At 39.1% G+C, this 14,474-nt stretch overlaps 2 protein-coding genes across 3 annotated transcripts; both read left to right on the plus strand.

Annotated features, from left to right (window-relative positions):
• Nucleotides 1-329: 329 nt before the first annotated feature.
• Nucleotides 330-6,165, plus strand: ncoa7a (nuclear receptor coactivator 7a). Of its 2 annotated transcripts, XM_084726216.1 has the most exons (7): nucleotides 330-487; nucleotides 2,097-2,292; nucleotides 3,550-3,687; nucleotides 3,812-3,964; nucleotides 4,085-4,180; nucleotides 4,563-4,636; nucleotides 4,809-6,165. In XM_084726216.1, the coding sequence occupies exons 1-7, from the start codon at nucleotides 345-347 to the stop codon at nucleotides 4,945-4,947; spliced, it is 939 nt and encodes a 312-aa protein (XP_084582342.1). In that variant the 5' UTR covers nucleotides 330-344; the 3' UTR covers nucleotides 4,948-6,165. The 2 variants fall into 2 exon arrangements, with proteins under 2 accessions (XP_084582342.1, XP_084582343.1); XM_084726217.1 differs by lacking the exons at nucleotides 330-487; nucleotides 2,097-2,292 and adding an exon at nucleotides 2,533-3,196.
• Nucleotides 6,166-8,868: 2,703 nt separating this feature from the next.
• Nucleotides 8,869-13,375, plus strand: hint3 (histidine triad nucleotide binding protein 3). The gene is made up of 5 exons (XM_084726223.1): nucleotides 8,869-9,039; nucleotides 9,862-9,979; nucleotides 10,253-10,322; nucleotides 10,882-11,008; nucleotides 12,964-13,375. The coding sequence occupies exons 1-5, from the start codon at nucleotides 8,902-8,904 to the stop codon at nucleotides 13,009-13,011; spliced, it is 501 nt and encodes a 166-aa protein (XP_084582349.1). The 5' UTR covers nucleotides 8,869-8,901; the 3' UTR covers nucleotides 13,012-13,375.
• Nucleotides 13,376-14,474: the final 1,099 nt, after the last annotated feature.

Raw genomic sequence — 14,474 nt, forward strand, 5'->3', positions numbered from 1 at the left:
GAGATCAGATCAGATCAGAAGACTGAAAGAGACACAGACAAGAGGACACAATGAAATGATAGATGGGCAGGCAGACAGACTGACCTTTATCTGTCTATCAAGCCATCTAATTCAGTCACATAGCCACTACCTTGACACAGTAAATGTCTGAACTAAAGCCAAACGTTAAGGACAGGGACCCAGAGGAGGTCGAGTTAATGTGTCACCACATTTGGCTTTCAGGTACCATTGTGAAATCCTTGTGTGAATATGTGCAGCGTGCCGTGTAAAGCTGTCAAGGGAGAAAGAAAGGGAGGGTTTATGGTCAAAGGGGCTTATCTCAGCGATTGATCCTCTGGTATAAAATGCTGCCGATGGCAGAGACGCAGAGTGGACATGCTGCTCCTGTACTGAGCCTCCAAGCAGGCCACCTACACCTTTTGTTCTTCTCACACCATCAACACCTTCCTATTCAGTCAACCATGGGAGTTGCATACAGCGTTGGAGAGTAAGTGAACCAAATAATCACAGTACCTGTGAGCATTGTTATGCTGCTGAGTCCTGCATGCTGATATTATCTGCAGTTGAAGCAAGTAGTTTGATTTGCCTGTTTCTACTAATTTATGTGAGAAAATGTGAGCTTCAAATTGCAAAGGCATTTAATTAAATCCAATAACAGAATTTTATATGTGCAAAGGAAAACAGAGGGAGTTATTTTTGCCAAGCATAGTAGAGAGGTTGTTGCAGTGTAGACTCACATATGGAAGCCATAAAGTTGGAGAATGTGTGTGTGTGTGTGTGTGTGTGTGTGTGTGTGTGTGAGAGAGAGTGAGTGAGTGAGAGAGACGGGAAGAGAGGAACAAAGGGAGTTTGAGAGAAAGAGAGAGGGTTGGTTAAACTTCCCTGAGGACAAAATGGTTTTAAAACGACTGGTTGCCCAGAAGTTGGTGACGTTAACAGACTTCAGCATAACTCCATAAAGAGGTGTTGTAATTTAGATTCATGGCCTCAGACATTCTCAGTCTGCCTTGAGTTTCATTAGTGCTCAGACCATACAAAGCTTCACTTTTCTGCTGTTCATGTTAAGACATGCCTCTGTAGACAGTAGAATATGGCAGGGTGGCAGTTGCTTTACTTTTTGTTTTTTGTTTTGTTTTCTCATGGGAAATAGAGGTTAGGCCAACTGTCATTAATTCTTTAAAATTGCTGCAAAATTACATGCTTTGTATATGTCAAAGGCTTATTGACTGGATTCTAGTTAAAAGGCCAGTGCATAAGATTTACAGGGATTGCTTAGCAGAATATGGCAGAAATGGAATATAATATTTATCAGTAAATTTTCATTAATGTATAATGAAAGTAAAAATAAGAATATTTTTTGTTACATTAGCATGTTCCATTTTTACCTACGAGTCCTCTTCTGTGGAGGTCACCATGTTGCCCTGCTGTATTTCTGCAGAGGCTCAGAACAGACAAACCAAACACTGGCTCTGGATATGACCTTTTTTCTGGCTTCACACATGATCATTGTGCTATATGGGGAAAAGAAACATTCTGGATTGGTTTGTATTTCTCTAAACCAATCACCATTTTCTTGGGTGGCACTAAGCTCAGGATAATCCTGCAAAGTCACTGGGGGAACCTGATATAGTGCAACATCTGCATGTTGGGTGGCGAGTCCTCAACATTGAATTTCTATATATGAGAGAAAAAGTAACAACTGCTAGCTTGTTTGCATTCATATCACTAATCACCCAGGTGCTAATTTGTTAATTACAGCATGTAGGTTTCTAGCTTCTTGTTGTTTCCTGGAGAAAACACAGATATCGCACAATAGCGCATGAATCTAGCCACCAATGGTAGGCTTATATCCAGTGTACATCCGAGCCAGTCAGACAAGGAAGTGAAGGAAGAGACAAGGTGTTTGCAGTCTATAAGCTCAACACTATATGCTGCTAAATCCTACACTCTGGCCCTTTAAGATGATGTAACATACAATAACTTTGCTTTAGTTTTATTTATTGCAAGCCACATTAATAAACATTAATAATCTATTTAGGTACAAGATGATGATTCTCTGTAAGTAAAAAATGTATTATGTCCTTTTGCTTCTGCAGGGTCGACCACCTCTACACCTTCTTTGTTCAGTGGTCACCAGAAATCTACATTAAAGGCAACAAGAAGCAACGCAAGTCCCGCTACCTCATCAGAGAGAAACACCAGAAGTGCTACATGGTGGTGGAGAAGAACAAGGTGGCGGTGATCAACAAGCTCCTCACTAATCCTGTCGACCCCACAGCAAAAAACTGGGAGGTAAGGTTTGCACAAAGTCACACACACACACACACACACACACACACACACACACACACACACGCACAGATAATTTGTCTCTATCAGTATTTAGATATGAAGAGGTGGATTTGATTTACACAGGAAATCATGTTAAATGCGCCAAATGTTTTATTTTCTAACCTTATATTCAGTGGCAGTGCAATTGTTGTGCCTTCAAAGCATCGTAATGCTTTAATATTTGCCTACAATTAAATATTTCCACATCTTCATAATGTCAAACTTCCCTTAACTGATCGATCAGAAACAGAAAAAAATGTAAGAAATATGAACTCTCCAGTAAAGACATACACATATATAAAAAACATCCTTCTTGGTGCATTATATCAGTGATTGATTAATGTAGATGCCGAGGTTATCACAGAACACTGATGGACACAAAAGCCCTCTGTGGCTGTTTAACTGCAGGGTAACGTTAGGTCAAAACAAAAAGCACATGCAGTTTAAACATCTGTAGATTGTCAACTATCCTTGATTTACAGTAACTGAGGCACAAACTGCTTGGCAGTAATCCCAGAGGTTGTGGGAAATCCCACTCTATCTATAAATGGACATCCTCTCTCTGTGTTCCCTCCCAGTAACCCGCGCTTCACTTTCCTGTTTAGAGAGAAAAGAAACTTTTGAGAATCAGAGCTACCCAATGAGATGCTCCTTCATTTACGTCACCAACCAATGGCATTTCAAACACGTAAAAGTGAAAGTAACTCAGAGGGTATATATTGAAGGATGCTGGCCGGTTTGGTAAACAGACATGTGGTACAGCAGAGTGCAGTGCTTGTCAGAGAAATCAGGAGCAATGAAGCTGCTGCCAGACAATATCAAAGTGCTTTATTTTGCCAGTGACTGTGTGGAGCCGTATGTTGAGGTAAGACTTCTATCATGTTAGAAGATGTACTGTACTACATGAATTTTGTTGAGATAATTTGCTTTTCTTCTAGATAAACTTGACTCTGAGTTTCAGAAATCCCCAAAAGTTTGTATTTCTGAAACTGAAACCTGAAACCTGATTTGGGTGCTTGAAAATTAGTTGGTTGTTAGTTTTTGAAATACAAATTTGAAGTACTTTCATACTACTGTACTTTCATACTAGTACTGTTCATTATTATTATTTTATGTTCTGTTGGTGCTCTGTACCATGTGATTGACTCAGGTAAATGAATGAATGAATGATGAATGAAAACAACCCTAATCCTTGTGGCATGTTGTACCCTCCTCCAGATCATCACAGTGAAGGACTCCAAGCGCCGCCTGAGTCTGTGTAGCTCGGAGGACTCTGAGGCAGAGTACCAGGATGAAGGTGAACTTCCTGTCCTGAGTGACGACAGCCAGCTGCTGGAGGACCACCACCTAAAGAGAGTAAGTGGACAACTTGGCAACGATTATATCCATCAACAAAAGTTTTGCCTCGAGGAGTTCTGATCATTATTTTTTTATAACTTGCAGTATGACATCTTTTGATCAATGACTTCTTTTCCAACAGCTTGCTGATCAAATGCCAGCAAGGACCCAGGGATATGCATGGCAACTGGTCTACAGCACAGCCATTCATGGGAGCAGCCTGCAGACTCTGTACAGGAACATGGCCGGCCTGGACAGCCCCGTGCTGCTCATCATCAAAGACATGCACAAAAAGGTGGGTATCTTTATCACAACTCCAAGAATTTTCAGCACGCAAATGCATCTAAAGTGATACCCTGATTAACAGTATAGGTGTGGCCACTCCTTTCATGATCTGCTATTTTTGTCTTTTCAGGTGTTTGGTGCTTTTTCTTCCGATCCATTCAAAGTTAGTAAATACTGCTACGGCACAGGAGAAACCTTCCTGTTCAGCTTCAACCCTGACTTCCAGGTAAAAGAGGAATTTTTTTGTTACCTATTGTTTGGTCATCCATTATATGGGGAACTGATTCATTACTACAAAAAAGACTCCCATTTACAGTAAAGTTTAAAAGGATAGTTTGGATTATTTGTATTGGGGCTGTAACGGGTACTGACAATACATAGACTACCTGACTACTACAGGTACTGATACCTCACACAACCCCACTTCAAATAACTATCTCTTTAAGGGAAATTCTCTCGTTTAGAAAACTAAAAATCTCAGGAATGTGATTGCGTCACTAAATTATGATTTCTTTTGTTATGTATGAATTTCACATATTTCATACATGTACATGTGTACGCTAGAATGAGCACCAGGTTCTTATGTGTCACATTTGGCATTTTCACAGGCATACAGGTGGAGTGGTGAGAACTCCTACTTTGTGAGTGGCCACATGCAATCTCTGCAGATTGGTGGAGGAGGGTAAGTTGATTTACAATATAAAAATTCTCACCAAAGGAAAGGGCAAAAGTTACAACTGTCAGTGTTATTAAGTAATAAATAACAAGACTGTAAAATAATCACTGTAACAGACTGCTCTGAGATATCCAGGACTACAGTACCTGTTATCTGACAACATAAAATATTTCTGCAGGGGTGGATTTGGCCTGTGGCTGGATGCTGATCTTTACCATGGTTCCAGCTTTTCCTGTCCCACCTTCCACAATGCATCACTCTCATCACAAGAAGACTTCATTGTACAAGACCTTGAGGTCTGGACTGTGCAGAACTGAGCGAGAACATCTGATGAGATGAGATATAAACAAAGTAGAACCCACTGTTCTGTCAGGAGTTTCTAGACTGCTAGACTACAAGGAGTATGTGCGGTTTAGCCACTGCTGTGTAAAACCTGAAAGAGCTGCTGCTATCATCTGTACACCTGGCTCAGATTAGCCCACATACAGCATGATGCCTGTTCTAGTGGTTCTTGAGCTGGACTTTGTGTTCATGCTGATTTGATCTGTAACTGTTGAAGACAAGTGGCTGAATGAAACCCAGCGATTCAGAGTCCTACTGCTTTAAACTACCAGCTATTCATCAGTAGCCCTCTGTTAAGTCCAGTAAGTAACTGGCATCTGAAGCTTTAAGCCCTCCATGCCCTCCTTTGGTCGTGGAAAGCATTATAATACAAAGTTCACAGTCACACTGTTGGATGAAAGATTGTAACAACTGTAAGCACATTCAAGAATTAATGAAAACGTTTTTTTGTTTGTGTGTTCATGAAATTTTCAAAGGCGTGTTTACAGTATGTATCTGTGTGTGTGTGTTTGTTTTCATGGCCCCAATGTTTATGAAACATACTTGGCACATAAAGGGCCATATAAATGTCTAAGACAGAAAAGGCTAAATAATTTATGGTAAAAACACTGTTGCATGATGGGACCCACAGTGGCCTATCTGGACTCTAATTGTACTTTTTCTTACATGAGGTCTGATTTTAATGTTCTCTACTTGAAAACTGCTACAAATGAAGACCTATCCATTCAGGTTAAGAAAATAAAAGTATGCGGTTGCACTATAAACAACTTATTATCTGTGATGTGTGCTGTACTTGTGGAGGAAGGGACCTCAACTGTTAACTGTCACTTCTGTTTTCTGGATGTGGCACACCTGCCTGCCTATTATTTGCATAAATGGACAATATTTTTTTAGGAAGACTCAAGATAACATTTCAGATCTTTTTACTATCCACTGTATATATTAAAATGTATTTTTAAGAAATTTTAAATGGGAAACCAAATCCAAACTTCATGTTGTTCCTGTCTGTCTGTTGGTTTTGCATTTCTTCATGTTTGTATGTAAATCAGAGTTTGCCAGGCAGTGCTGGCACTGCCAATGTTATTTTATGGAACCACATTAAAACTTTGTCTTTCCTGGTGAAAAAGGTTTTCACTGGATTCATATTTTATTATGAATGAACCATTAAAACATAAACTTTTCAACTGAGAAAACGGTTTTATCTGTATCACTGTACTTGTGCTATAATATTACATAGGTACAGATGGAACAAACACACAAGCATATATTAAGATAAATAGAGCAGACACAAAATACATTTCCCTAAACATACAAAAGGAGAATGATAAAGGGAAGTGGAGAAGAACTATGACAATACATCCTTTCATTCTCCCAAACAATAGGTAGCTACAACTTTAGGGACTTCCTGTAGCTGAAAAGGGAAATACCCTGCAAATGACTACCAGAGCAGAAATGCCAAAAAAAATATACATTATCAGATACATAAAAATACATTTATTTAGCCTATTTTTATTTTGGTTACAGACCTCAGAATCTTTATGGACACTGTCACTGTCTTATGACTATTTTAAGGTAATCTACCTGCCAACTGAGCCCTCAATCTCCACTTTTAATTGGACCACATGTCCAGCCTTCAAATGTAGATAATTTTGGTTGTAAGGCAGGGATACTCCACTTGCTTTACTTGGGGGCCATTTTGCAAAATGACAGGAGACATGGGCCAAATAATAAAACAATAATAACATTATTAAGAGTTAATAAACATTAAAAGGGCCATAACTCATAGTTATTTTCAAATTAAGTGACTTATTAACAAATTAATTGAATTACCTTGGTGCAAGGATTGACTGATAACTCAAATGTATTACCACTTTTTATGACTGCAACTGCATTTTAGTTAAAATACTTTGGTATCATTTAAAAGAGTTTCTGCAACATTAAACAGCTGTAACCTCTTTATTCGTGCACTCACGGAAATGCTGGAATGATTCATGAACACAAACGGCTGCTATACTAGGGACAAAATGAATAGCACATAAGAATTACTTTCATTTCTTCCTGAGTTTTGCTCCTCTTCAGATAATAATTGCGTTCTCCTAGATACTTATGATCCTACTGCACTTTTCGCAGCCTCAAAGGTGACCATGCAAAGATCAACCCTCTGTTACTAGCCTCTTTTATCCCATCATATAAAACTGGCATATCTGCCTCCAAGAGTACCCGTCTGCAGGGAAAATGGTGGACAAGGGTGCCGCCATAGCTCTACTCCATACCAGAAGTTGGTCTTCTTTCATGTATATTATTTGCCATTCGCCGCTCCATACTGCATAATTTAATAGTTAACTCAGTCTTTTCACGACTTTATACAGTATGTAAAACTGAGATGTTAGCACATATCACACATATTCACGCTAGAACTAAAAAATAACAATCACCTTCACATTAGCATGCTTAATTGTAATTTATGTTGAGTGTAAAAAAGGAGGCCAGCACTGGTGGTAATACAGTTTCAGGACTGTATTGCCCAGATATTATGCAGGATCTTTTTTTTTTTAACCTTTATAAGCAAATTTACAAAACAAAGTGGTACATAATTAATTAATTATAAATTAAAGTCATAGTAATAACAAATTAAAGCTGTATAAAATAAATAACAAAATAGATCCATAAATAAATAAAAGAAATTCAGTGGGGAATAAGAGCATAGGGGTTCTCTGAAAGGTTAAGATCCTCTGCTAACTTGCAAAGTTTTATCGCATTCTTCTTCTCCACATATTTCAGTGAAGAAAAGTAATGACACATTTCCTCGTAAAAAGCAGAAATATTATGAAGGATCTTCATAAGGTTTGCAGGAAGCTGGCATGCTCTCCCTGCCTTTCCTGTATATGACCCAGCCTGTCCACCAGAAGATTCCTTCATTAAACACAGTACAGACTCCCCACACATTGTTTGCTAAAAAGCATATAGTAGAAAAAGCTTTGCGATCTACCGTCTGGACGTACCTTTTTTTTTTTTTTTTTAATTTATTGTGCAATCTTACATACAGACACAAACCAATACAAACTTACAAGCACACGGGGTACTGTGCATAACAAACAGCAAACTAACAACCAAAGGATTTCACGGATCACTTCCACAGAATCTCTCCATGATGGCGTGTGTTTTGGCAGCTTTCTTATTTCTAATGTCCTTGATTGTGGCAGCACAACAGAGCAATTCTTTTCTAAAGAGTACAATGTTTGGTTTAGAATTAGCCCATTTGTTTTTATGGATGTGAAATCTCCCTCAAACTCAAGATCAACTGACAGAAAAAACACAAGTCTTTGTCTACAGTCCAGTCATCAAAATAAAATTTCCCTGGAAACTGATCGTTCTTCCTGTTTTTTTTTTTTTTTTTTTTTTTTTTTTTTACAAAACGCTGGACATCTTTACAAAAAGTTCTACTGTAAGTGCATTGATAGAATAAGTAAGCGATGGTTTTATCCTGAAGTCCACAGAAATCGCACAAATATGATACCGCACCGTAAAGATGGAGCGCCGAATAAGTGACAAGATACACGAAGAAGACCAACTTCCGGTTTGGACTTCCGGTATGGAGTAGAGCTATGGCGGCGCCCTTGTCCGCAATCTTCCTTGCAGACAGGTCCCTCTCAAGAAGCGAGATTATGAGCTGAGTCCAGGTAAGAGCTATTTTAAGAAAAGAGGGTCATAGAAAAATTAAACAAGAATTTCGCAGGATTTTGTTTAGCTGATACAGTTGATATCAAAGTAAAATGAGTAACGAAATATAAAATGTTGAACCACACCGCTCTCTAGTGGCAGTTTTCTTCCCTCACGCCCAATCTATATCGGTAATCTTTCGGTTTCCCCTTGTCAGCTCGATGACCTCTGGGATCGACTGTGCAGGCTGAACAGTAAATCGAACAACAATGGCAGCAGTGGATGGTACGCAACCTGCCCAGGTTGATATTTCCAAAACTAGCAGCGTGCCAGCTGAAGGATATGACAGGAAGTGTATTTTCTGCAAGATTGTAAACAAAGAAATGGGCACGGAGCTTCTCCACAGTGTGAGAATATTTTAAATAATATTGTGTGCCAAGATAGCTAGCGTTAGCCTGCTGCTTTTGTAAACAGTTGTGTTTAGAAGCAGCTTTATTCGTGTTTTGATGATGTAGCTAATGTTTTAATCTCGTTAAGATGATTAAATGTAGTTAACGATACAGTCTGTTAACTGTCATATTTTTTTTTTTACCTAGTTCTATGTTTAACAGTTTTGTAGATTTGCTTGGCAGTTGTGTTGCATTGCTGGGTGTGCCTCATATTTTCAGCGGGTAATAAACCTTTTTTACGGCAGCCATATTTTGATATAGAAGACTAAACACAGGTGTTACCAATGATAATAATTAAAGTCCTGTGCTATTTAGTGTAGCAGAGCCTTTCCAGTGAGACAACATACACAATAGCAGCACCCTGATTCTGTTTGACGTGAATGTCACGGAACTTCAGCCAGTGTCATCAGTAACACATGTGTTATCCTACTGTTTCATGTCAAAATGGCTGCTGTGAAAAAGGTCTATTGTGCTTACCTATTATCTGAACCCCATGCAGGCATGTGTTTGCTTGGTCCTGTTTTACTGTGCAGGGACCCTAGATAAATTCAGCTACATTTATTTGACCTGAAACACACTCATTGGAGCTTCTGGAGCCGTTCAGTTATGTGACTAATTTGGAATCTAATTAACTAACAACAAAAAGTTAACATACAATTATTGAAAAAAAACAAGCAGCATGAAAGTAAACACTATAGGATGTACCCTTTTATTCTTGCAGTCCTGAAGCTCATTTATTAATTTGGATTTGCTGATATATTCATTTATCTCTCGCTGCAGGATGAGGAGATCTCATGTTTCAGAGACATCAAACCTGGAGCTCCTCATCATTACCTGGTCATTCCATCCAAACACGTTGGGAACTGTAAATCACTCAGTAAAGAACATGTACCTTTGGGTGAGGTTTGCTTTATTATTGATGCTTGTGGGAATGGTTGCACTTTGAGAAAAATCATAGATGCTGCTGTTGCAGTCCTTAATTCATGCCAACTCACAATTTCAGTGACACCGCAAAGCTAACTGATCCAGTGGACTTAAATATTCAGCAACTGGTAAAATGTAGTCTTAGAATAACAAGCAATACTGCTTTTTTCAGAAAAAAGTCATATATGTAATGCCAAATTGTATTATATTTGAAAAGGAAAATACTGTATGTTTTGTTTGTACCCAGTGAAGAAGATGGTCGAGACGGGGAAGGAGATCCTCCAGAAAAACAACGTAACAGACCTCAGTGATGTCAGGTGGGTTACAGTCAGTGTCACATCTTGTCGTTCACAGCTCTTCACACTGATAGTGTGAAGACTTACTACAAAGGGAACATGCCTAAACATTTTCAGCAAGGCAGGTTTTGTCTCTTGATGAGATTAAATCCAGGTCAACGGTCAGTTCAGTTTTCCTGTTTACAGATAGTGACTGACACATCATTTCAAGTTGTCCCTTTAATTACAGTCAATACTTCTAATCAACATTATGCCTGTCTAGACTGTAGAACAAGCAAACAAATCCACAGTGATGCCAAGTACTAATAAGCATTATACTTATCAGTACACGTTATCACAATATTTACTTTAATGCAGTGTACACTGTGAAATGTATTTACCAAGTGGAACAGAAGCACTTAATCTAAGGGATACTATAATAGATAATTGTTAAGATAACTGTTGTGTAATTCTTATTGACTAACTGATTTTTTTTAACTTTGGTAACATATCTTTTGCTTTGTTGATGTAACAGCAGGGCAGTATCCTTCCTGCTGACCAATGCGACTCTGTGCAGTAAAGCCCTTTTCTTTGTCTGCAGGTTTGGTTTTCACTGGCCCCCATTCTGTTCTGTCACACACCTGCACCTTCATGTTCTGGCACCTGCTAGTCAGATGGGCTTCATGTCCCGCCTCTTCTACAGACTCAACTCATACTGGTTCATCACGGTAATCCCCCTCTACATTATTTATAGTAGAAATTCATTTGTACATTATTGAATAATATTTTAAAAGGAGTAAATAGAATAGAGTAGTAAGGCAGACAGTCACTGAACTCCATCTGTGTCTAATTTCAGAGCAGTGGGCTTTTGTTTTCTGGAAAACACACTTAGATTTACATCAACAGACTATTGGCAGAGTTATAAAAGGTTAATTAACTTACAGTGTAGGACATTGCTTGTCATTGTCAAAATATAATGTTGTGCTAGTCTTGCATTCATGTAGATTCAGAGTTCCTGCAGCCTGTAGACAAGGTCCCTGAGCTCAGAGTCTGCAGAGGAGGGGACAAGGGGAGACAACTCACTTCAACCATATATTGCATATTTAAGGTCTTCAACCTATTTAATATACGATCTATGGCTGCAACTTGCTAGTTGGGCTGCAGTATTCATTTTTGAATGCTAGGGTGTTATGTGTCACTCATTTAAGGATTACAAAAGGCAAATGAATTGCTTTGATTACTTAGAAAGCTGGCACCAGGGTGACAAGAGAGCAAAATCATACAGAAGTCCACTGCCAACTTACCATGTGAAACTGGAAATGCAGAAAATATATTTTCTCTTATCATTAAGTATTAATTTTTTCCATGCACCGTGGTTTAAAAGGGTAGAGACAGTTCACCTAATGATTAAAGAGCCCTATTGTCTTTACAGTTTTTGCACATTTCTCTCTGTCAGGCTAAGGGATTTACAGTACAAAGTCTGGCATTACAGAAGTAACTGACCAGAGGACAGTGCACTGTAGATCTGCATAGTCAAAACATGAATCTCATTTACACCGATCAGGCATAACATTATGACCACTGACAGGTGAACTGAATAACAGATTATCTCTTCATCATGGTACCTGTTAGTGTGTGGGACATATTAGGCAGCAAGTGAACATTTTGTCCTCAAAGTTGATGTGTGGGAAGCAGGAAAAATAGGCAAGCGTAAGGATTTAAGTGAGTTTGACAAGGGCCAAACTCTGCTGGCTAGACGACTGTGTCAGAGCATCTCCAAAACTGCAGCTCTTGTGGGGTGTTCCTGGTCTGCAGTGGTCAGTATCTATCAAAAGTGGTCCAAGGAAGGAGCAGTGGTGAACCAGCGACAGGATCATGGGCGACCAAGGCTCATTAATGCACATGGGGAGTGAAGGCTGGTCCATGTGTTCCGATCCAACAGATGAGCTACTGTTGCTCAAATTGCTGAAGAAGTTAATGCTGGTCCTGGTAGAAAGGTGTCAGAATTCACAGTGCATCGTAGTTTGTTGCGTATGGAGCTGCATAGCCACAGACCAGTCAGGGTGCCCATGCTGATCCCTGTGCACTGCCGAAAGCGCTAACAACGGGCATGTGAGCATCAAAACTTGACCAAGGAGTAATGAAAGAAGGTGGCCTGGTCTGATGTTCTGCTGGGAAACCTTGGGTCCTGCCATCCATGTGGATGCTACTTTGACACATACCACCTACCTAAGCATTGTTGCAGACCATGTACACCTTTTCATGGAGACGGTATTCCCTGATGGCTGTGGCCTCTTTCAGCAGGATAATGCACCGTGCCACAAAGCAAAAATGGTAAAGGAATGGTTTGAGGAGCACAACAACGAGTTTGAGGTGTTGACTTGGCCTCAAATTCCCCAGATCTCAAACCAATTGAGCATCTGTGTGATGTGCTGGACGAACAACTCTGATCCACGGAGGCCCCATCTCACAACTTACAGGACTTAAATGATCTGCTGCTTGGTGCCAGATACCACAGCACACCTTCAGGGGTCAGGGCTGTTGTGGCAGTAAAAGGTGGACCAAAACAATATTAGGCAGGTGGTCATAATGTTATGCCTGATTGATGTATTTCAGTAATTGTCTGAAAGACACTAACCCTGTGGTGGTTTCTGTTCTGTCCACATCTGCTGATGTTTTGCAGGCAGACCAGCTGATCGAACTACTCAACTCTAAAGGAGAGACCGACTGATCACTTGTTTTGGAATCAGTTCTTACTTGACCTGCGATGAAGTGTCTGAAATGATCACCTACTTGCAGCTGCATATGTCATGTTGGATGCTACGCACTCTCATTAAGTTGCTGCCTGTTTTTCCCAGAACTGAGTATTTTAAACTGGTGACATAGTATTTGTAACAAGAGAACACTAAGATTTTTTACTTTTAGTATCAAGCCAAATCATGTCTTGCCTCTTGAGATATGCCACACATGCTTTAGGATACAAGTAGACACTTTTTTAATGTTTTTACAGAAGAACTTGATTGAATCTCCATTAATCTGCTACTATAAAATGTATTTACCTTATGGACCAAGTAGCATACAGTATGATTCACATCTATTGATCATCAAAGAAAAGTAGAATAATATATTTTTTTCATTATCATAATTTCACAGCCAGAAACCCATATATAATTCACAAACTGTTTTATTTGTTGACATGCAGGACTGCCTTAATGCTTTGAGGATCTGATTTTAGGTGTGTGTAACAGAAATTCATTTAGAGAACAATTAATTTGATAATTCATATGCTGGACAGCTGTGTATGCTTGATCTCCTCAGGTATGTTGAGTTGTCTCTTTACTGATGGGCATTTTGTGGTCCAGCTGACATGGGTCAAAGAATCTTCATTAACTATTTACAAGGTTACTCTAGAGGAAGCAACTGAAGTGATCCTGTGGCATGTAAAGAATGCTTAACGACCTAAAAAAGCAGTGAAATATGGTGGGGTATTTATTAATACATGCTTATTTGTATTTGATTTGATATTATGTGTCAAGATTGTGTTAGGGTCTATAATGTGAACTGACTGGTTGATGCTTGAAGTGAATAGTTATGCTATATGCTGTTGTATATTAATGGATGTAAAGAAAGCAAATCATACTGTATGTACTCTACAAAAGTGTATGCACTTTAAGATTTAATTTACTGTAATCTAGAATAAATAATATATTGCTGCTCTTCATGTGTTTCTAATATAGTGAGTCCTAGATATCATCTTACACTCTCTCCCAGTCATTAGTTTAACTACACCAGCCAGTGTTACCAGTTCACAGAGCACCCGCAGTAACACAAATACAGAAACAGCACTGTTTGCTTTCTTACTTTATTAAAATACCATAAGCAGTACTTGCAAATTGATCAACAGACTATTGCCTTATGATAAATGTATAAGTTTGCATGGCCATTTAATAGCAGCAGATGTTATGGCATGTATTATGTCAGTGCAGAGTTTACTATGTAGTTCTCACTCCTTTACAGCAGCTTTTTAAACTACTGCATATCTCAGCGTGTGGTACAGGTACACAGTTTCAAACTGTAATTTCAAAGCAGGCAAGCTAAGTCGGATCAAGTTCATCCTATAGCACCGTATTGTCTGTCACAGGCAGCCTCATGTTCTCTTTGGCTTTGGTTCAGTCTCATTAACTACTCTGACTT

This window comes from Lutjanus erythropterus, chromosome 9, assembly GCF_056507025.1.
Source record: "Lutjanus erythropterus isolate fLutEry1 chromosome 9, fLutEry1.hap2, whole genome shotgun sequence".
Lineage (NCBI taxonomy): Eukaryota > Metazoa > Chordata > Actinopteri > Lutjaniformes > Lutjanidae > Lutjanus > Lutjanus erythropterus.

Coding starts and splice junctions, on each gene's coding strand:
- ncoa7a (XM_084726216.1), top strand. CDS start 345: ATGCTGCCGATGGCAGAGACGCAGAGTGGACATGCTGCTCCTGTACTG. Junction 3,688..3,811: donor AGGACCACCACCTAAAGAGA/GTAAGTGGACAA, acceptor CTTTTCCAACAG/CTTGCTGATCAAATGCCAGC. Junction 4,181..4,562: donor GCTTCAACCCTGACTTCCAG/GTAAAAGAGGAA, acceptor GCATTTTCACAG/GCATACAGGTGGAGTGGTGA.
- hint3 (XM_084726223.1), top strand. CDS start 8,902: ATGGCAGCAGTGGATGGTACGCAACCTGCCCAGGTTGATATTTCCAAA. Junction 10,323..10,881: donor ACAGACCTCAGTGATGTCAG/GTGGGTTACAGT, acceptor CTTTGTCTGCAG/GTTTGGTTTTCACTGGCCCC. Junction 11,009..12,963: donor ACTCATACTGGTTCATCACG/GTAATCCCCCTC, acceptor GATGTTTTGCAG/GCAGACCAGCTGATCGAACT.